General features: G+C 43.0%; 1 protein-coding gene across 1 annotated transcript; it reads right to left on the bottom strand. All coding sequences in view use genetic code 11, as the record gives it.

The window, feature by feature from the left end:
• Positions 1-3,554: 3,554 nt before the first annotated feature.
• On the bottom strand, positions 3,555-5,367 carry EGR_10550 (hypothetical protein; the record flags this gene model as incomplete). Its single annotated transcript, XM_024499799.1, has 2 exons — positions 3,555-3,751; positions 5,205-5,367. The coding sequence occupies 2 exons, from the start codon at positions 5,365-5,367 to the stop codon at positions 3,555-3,557; spliced, it is 360 nt and encodes a 119-aa protein (XP_024345792.1).
• Between the last annotated feature and the right edge of the window lie 1,354 nt (positions 5,368-6,721).

The following is a 6,721-nucleotide window of genomic DNA, read 5'->3' on the forward strand; positions in this document are numbered from 1 at the left end:
AAGACTCAATCTCGCTGTTTTAAAAAAACCGCAAACAAGAACTTTGCATGAAATTTTTTTAATGTTACAATTAGGCATCACAAGCTCTCTCCAAAATATAAAAATAATATTGGTTTTAGCAAGACGAGCTTTTATTCTTGCAAATCTAAATTTGCGAATGGTTTGAACAGTTTGTGTTGATGTTTAGTCACTGGATTGACATCACTTTAGGTAGACCCTCTGTTTTGACTAACAAAGAACTGCATGTCCCTTTTGGTCAAGACCACTGAAGATCATTGTGTCATGGGTAACCAATAGCTATGTCTAGTGTGAGTGATGATGCAGCACATGGTTCACTCCTACGTTACCTTTGAAGGAGGAGTGGTGATGGTGGTGGAGGGTGGGCACGAGTGCCTGCCAGATGCCACTGGTCAATAGGTGGTGGGAAGTCGGTTTGGCTGACCATGAATTTGTTTTTCTTTTCACTTCCCTTGTGTGCGCAATGAATTGTTGTGCGTGTAGTGGTTTGATGACTGGTTGACTGACTGAGAGAACAAACTGTGAAAAGCTTGACTCGAGGAGCATTTTTAACATTGTAAGGTCTAGTCAATCAGTCCAAATGATGTGTTATGCTTAAAAGTCCACGGAGGACCCTGTTCGTCATCTTTGTGATAATTGCTCTTGAGGGGTCGTCATAACGCGCTTAATGCATGTCCTGTCCCTCGTTCTTTATCATTAATTGTTTTATAATGTTTCCTAAAGTTGTAACCGATTAAAACCATTTTTTTATGCCTGGCAATTGCCTGAGTAATGTAATAGAGTGGGAGGTTCAATGATCATAGTGAGGGAGGAGACGTGGTGACTAGGTGCTGTGTTATGTTCTTCTGAAGGCAAAACTGGGCCTCATACCATGCTTACATATTATTGAGAAGGGCATGGATTGCGAATTACATTGTTGATTACGTCACCGACCAATGGACCTTTGAAGAGCCTTTTCGCGGTTCCTTCTTGTCCTTTGTTGTGAAAGTTGCGTGAACTTACATTAGTCGCGTGTTTTGAGATAGCTCAAATTAAGATTGCTTGTGTGGTTGATGCATTTGCGAGTAAAGGTTAGAACGAGTGCGTCCATGGCATCTTCATTGGTCAGGCATCTTTGAATTTCGCAGACGTTAATTTTTTTTTAAATCTGATGGGGACGATATGTCATAGATGACCTGTAGAAATACGGCACATCTGGTCGATTTCCATTCGGTTGGGTACGCCCATTGGAGACACCAATGGGTGTACTCCACTTGCAGATCTCGCTAACTGAAACGCTGAATTAGCATTGGGCCTGTCAACAAAGCTGAAAGAGTCGCTAGGGCATCTGTGTCTTCCCAATGGGCTCACCGGTGAACGTTTTGTGTGCAGAGGGTCAAAGTCATTGAAAAGTTGGTTTCCTTAATGTACGAAGCATTTGTGCTCCCTTTATCATGGTTGACATACGAAATAAAGATGGAAGTGTTGATGCAGCAGTAGTCAGCTCTTCTTGAAGTGACCAAATCAAAGCATGCTCCCTGTAAAGTAAATTTATTACCCTTGGATCCGTCTTCAACTTTTAAAAAAGTAGGGATGGTTCAGGCGGAGGTCAGAAAGTCACAAAACAGTGGTTTGATCTCCTTTCTATTCGTTGTCCTTCTTGTATTGTCCTCCTGACCTCGGTATAGCCCATTATCTCCTCCTGATATCTGTGAAGTTGAAAGCTCAATTAGTCTGTGTTTAGCCTGATTGACAGCAGATGGAATATTCACGTGAAGGCAGGCCTCCAAGTCCGTCTCTCTTCCTTTCCCTCTTTCTCACACATTGTCATTCATTGATGATTTGTTGCCTAGTTTGTTTTCCCTGGGAAAACACCATTACTGGCTATCAGTGTCTACTCAGTAGTACTTAACCTTTGCTGAATTTATGAAGGTCACCTCCTTTCCATTTAACTCAGGAGGGATTGGTCAAAAGTCCTAGTGTTTTGTTTGTGGCTTTGTAATGGAAGTAATTGGTTAACTTTATTTTGACCTCTCGGGGTCAGCCCTTTGTCAATGCTGGCCTCGCTCCATTCTTCGTAATTTTTATAAAGGCAAACCTCTAAATCCATCTTAACCTTTTACTGAAAGTGCTAAGTCTCTGGTAGAATTATAGTAATGCGCGGTGTGCTGGTCCTCGTGACCAGCAGACCGAAACGAGTGCGATATACTGAACCTATGAAACTGCGGAAAGCTGTGGAAGTCAAATAGCGGCTCTGTTAAATATAGGAACCACTAGTAATAGCTTTCATTTACTCATATTTTGCAGGTGTTGATAACGTAAAAATGCATTTGACTGGTGTCTAGCTCTTCCACCTACTTGCTAACCTAGAATCTTCTTTAGTTGGTCTTTTTTCCTAATTTGTCTAGGTGAATGCACATCAGTGGATCCCCACAGTGTGAATCATTTTGGCACACTACTCAACCAAAATCTGGCAATTTTGTCTCACCTTTCATCGTCTCTTTTCTCTTTCGTCTTGTTTAAGTGTTTCTTGCTGACCTCTTGACCATTTGCTAGACGAATGCTCTGGTCTTCTCTGTGGTGGGAACTTTAAATCATTATCTGCATCCCCTACGTTACACCACGTCTACACAGAACCATTGAGAGAAAATACTTGTTTACACCCTTTCCTCATCCCGAGGTCACAGCAAACACCTCTAATTGCAGCTTCCTATTCTGTTGTTGGTACAGTCAGATGGCTGCCTCAGTGCAGGAAGTGACGGCCCGGTGCGAGTGCTGTTTCTTACTTTCTCCCCAATCCGTCTATCTATCTGTTCCATCCACTCGGCTTACATGGCTGTATTTATTCTTATTCTGTTCCCTTTCTTTTATCCTGCTCGGCAATCAACACCGAAACTGCGCTCTTGGAACGTGGTAGTCAGATTACAGTAGACGAGATGGTGAGTGGAGAGAGAACCCACCACCTCGGTTCGACTTTGCCTCGTTTCCCCAAGGGACACTTTATATTCTCTGTGACCCTTGCATTCCTTCTCGGGCTCTGCACAAATGTGTATGCATGTGTGTGTGTTTTGACTTCTTGATCTTTAAATGAACTCAATGCCTATGCCTTTTTGGCGACTGTCAGACTCTTGTGGGAGATGGTCTATATATATTAGGAGATTGTGATGGGGATTAATGGCTACGATCCCAGAAATCGCAGTTTGATTTGTGCAATCTGCTGGCACTCGATTGGATTCTCTGAATCAGTCCACCACTGCCAATGCTTACCTCTCCAACGGTTTTGGATCCTAACCCTCATCTCACATCGACCACACGCAGGACTGAGCCACACACCAGTGAATGTAGGCCACAGACTGAAACACTATCCAGCCAGTCACTCTCACTCCTCGTCACTCAGGCGATAACGATGCAGTCAAATGCAAGTCTATTAGCAGAATATTCAGAGTGATCCCTACCCCTAACCTCAGTTATCGTCTTATCCTATCATTCGTATTCTTTAGGGAGAAAATTGGGGACTACAGCTACAAAACACGTGAAGGTTGCAGAAGTGTACACCCTCAAGCTGGAGTCGTTGAGCTGGAAGAGCGAGAGTGTAGAAGAGCTAGGATAGCAAAGCCATTTTCCATCGATGAAGATATCGAAATTGTGGCTGAAAGCGCGGAGACAGTAGAAGTGATGTTACGCCACAGGCGCGCACGCAAGCCTATCCACAGACCGAACAACGACAGTAGCATGAGTGTACCCACGAGTTGGCCTTGAAATACATTGCATGAGTGGTCAACCGATGCAGGCCAATCGCATGAATGGATAGAGGTTCGGTGGTCATCTTGCATTCGAGCTCAACAGTTGTGAAGTAGGCAACGCTATTATTGAGGTATGCATAACTGTCTCAAGAGCAGCTTACAAGATGTTCCCCTGTCCCCAGCCACTTAATTGCATCCATGTCCACCCTCCTTTCTCTGGCCCTTAATTTCCTACCGTCTTGACCCTGCTGCGCCTGCTTTGCCTTCCCTGCCCTTCCCTCACTGAACAAACAAAGCCACAAGGGCAAAATGCGCGTGCATATCTGTTGACAGCGCCATTACATCGCTCACTCATCTGCATCATATGGTGACGTGGGAGCAAGTAGCCGCCGGCAGGGATGACAAGTTATGCAGCAGCAGCAGCAGCTTGATGGGCAGTGTCATCCACTGAAATGCAATCACAAGTGAGTGTTGTTGATGTGGTGGCAGTGACTGCCATTATGCAATACGGCTGCTATCACAGACGATAGCTCTACCCTTCGTTCATTCATTCACTCGGTGGGTCAACCGATCAATGTGCGGGTTCGTGGGTGTGCCAAATTTTGTGGCAAGGTGTGTATGTGTATAACACAACCCTAATCTGCACACTGCCGCTGTCGCCATTACCACCAACAAATTCTTTCAATATAAAAGACGGGCAGAGTAGATTGATTTAACGGTGGTGTTCTTAATTAGTGTCATTACAAATTGGGCACAGTGATCATTATTGTGTCTGTTCAGAGTTCACACCCTTCTTGAAGGTAGACAATGTCCGCTTCGAAACGAAATCTGAATTTACTGTTCGCTGCTTGTTTAAAAGGTGCATTTAAGCAAACATGTATTGCATAACCCCTTCGTCTTTTAAAGCACTGCCACAAATGCTACCCTTATGGACGGTCTGCACGTGTCACTTTAGTTAGTGCACATACCATACCTTCTTATCCGAGAGGTAGTGTACCTTTGGAGGGCCACATTTCAATGTAATGCAGGGTGATTATTTGAGGATGGATTTGTGCATTGCAGCCGGAGTACTTTGTTGATGAGATGATTTTCATCACACGGAGTGTGCATTTCCCTGTGGATGATGGGACTTGCGGTGTACTCCAGGGAGCTGGATCAGCCTATATAGCAGTACCAAGTCTCTTCCTAATAGAGGTTAGTCTTGTTGTGTTGGTCATGTTATCCTTCCCATGTATTTCCATGAGGTGTTGAAATCTTGCCTAATCCTTTCTTTAGTCGAATAGCATACACTGAGACATTATACAATGCTACTTCCTTGTTTAAAAAGAACTTATTGGTTCACACCCTTGTTTTATCACCCGTAAGTATATTAAAAAGTGGAATGCTAGCTGATGCATAAACTGTAACTTCGTACTTACGTGGGTTAGACGAAGACTTAAATCCTAGTGTTCCAGTTGCACATACTCAGTGAAAGCCTCAGTAGACAAACCAGTGCCTCAGTATTGTGTGTTGCCGCATCCTCAGTCTGTGTACTGTCACCGTCGCCACCACCCCCACCACCACCAACACATTCTTTAATAAAATAGACGGATAGAGAGAGTGACATCCCCATCTCAGCACGGCTCATTGTATTTTTTAGTGTGCTTTCTTACTCGCGGTCAACTCCGGCAGTCGTGAACAATAATTGGGGCGGTATTCCACCACCTTCTCGATGCCAACTGACTTCTCAACTTTATCAAATGGATGCCCGCCAGTGATTCCTTTCAATAGTGCTCCTGCGGCTGCTGTCCTGCAACATTCGGTAAGAGAGCAGACAAGGAAGTGAATTTGGAGATGTGTACTTAACTCTAGGAAGATTACCTTGTGATCTGAAAGTCGGCAATATTTGGGGAATAATGGTTCTCAAGCAGCAAAGTTGGCTGTTACCTTTAGCGCACACAACTTAGTAAAGTTGATGGAACATCCGTTTTGTTTTGATATTGAGCGTCTATGTTAATGTTAGATTTGAATATCACTGCAGGCAATCAAATTAATTCAAAAGCCTATCCACCGTTTATGGAATCTTTTACTTGATGCCACATGTGATATTAGTACTGATATGTTTTCTTCAAGATTCGTGCTCTGACCCCACCTTTGCGTAATCTGTGTGGAAAGGTCACCAGTATCAGCGTATATTATTAAATACCGATGCTGGACCGGAGCAGAGGAGCGATGATCATATTTTGCTAGGTGTTAACCAAGATAAAATGTACAAAACGATTTGATGAACATTTTGACTTGTGTAAATCCAATAGACGTAAAGTGAATGTGTGGAATAGAGGGCATTATTTCGTGACACAACTGCAAACAAGTAGTTAAGAATTATGGGATGACTGTAGGAAGTATAAACTTTCACAACTGGCTTGAAATCTTCATTTCCTCAGCACCCAGCCAATTAATGTATCCACCAATGCTCCATACATTCTTTTGGCAATTGTGAATTAAAAGCGGAGTCAGTTTCACGCTTTTGATGCCTGACTTATGCACAACCCGTGAATAATGCATGAGATTCAGCAGACCACATCAGTGGTATTCAGAATAGATATTCACACAATGCTGACAAGCTCATTTCACCAATTCATTTTGCTTATATGTCAATAAAATTTATGGTACCTGAGCAAACAGTGCAATCCAAATGGCATGATTTATAGTGCGATCCCAGAGCAATTTTGCAGCCGAAAAAAGGTTTTGATAGCAAATAACAGTATAATACGAATCCAGAAGTTTCCCATTCAGGTAATGGGAAAGCTGTCAAATAAGTCAAATGCACGGATGTTGTCAAACCCGTCAATTACTATTATCATTGGTAAAGGTCTGAAGTATTTTGACAATCAGACGTTGTTTTTTAGGAAAGCATATGTATTTTTTAGTTTCAATGCATTTGTGCATTACAAGTGGGCAGATTTGCGCATTTGCATCAACACTATTGAAAGCATGGCTGG

The sequence above is a fragment of the Echinococcus granulosus genome, assembly GCF_000524195.1.
Source record: "Echinococcus granulosus chromosome Unknown EG_S00232, whole genome shotgun sequence".
Classification (NCBI taxonomy): domain Eukaryota; kingdom Metazoa; phylum Platyhelminthes; class Cestoda; order Cyclophyllidea; family Taeniidae; genus Echinococcus; species Echinococcus granulosus.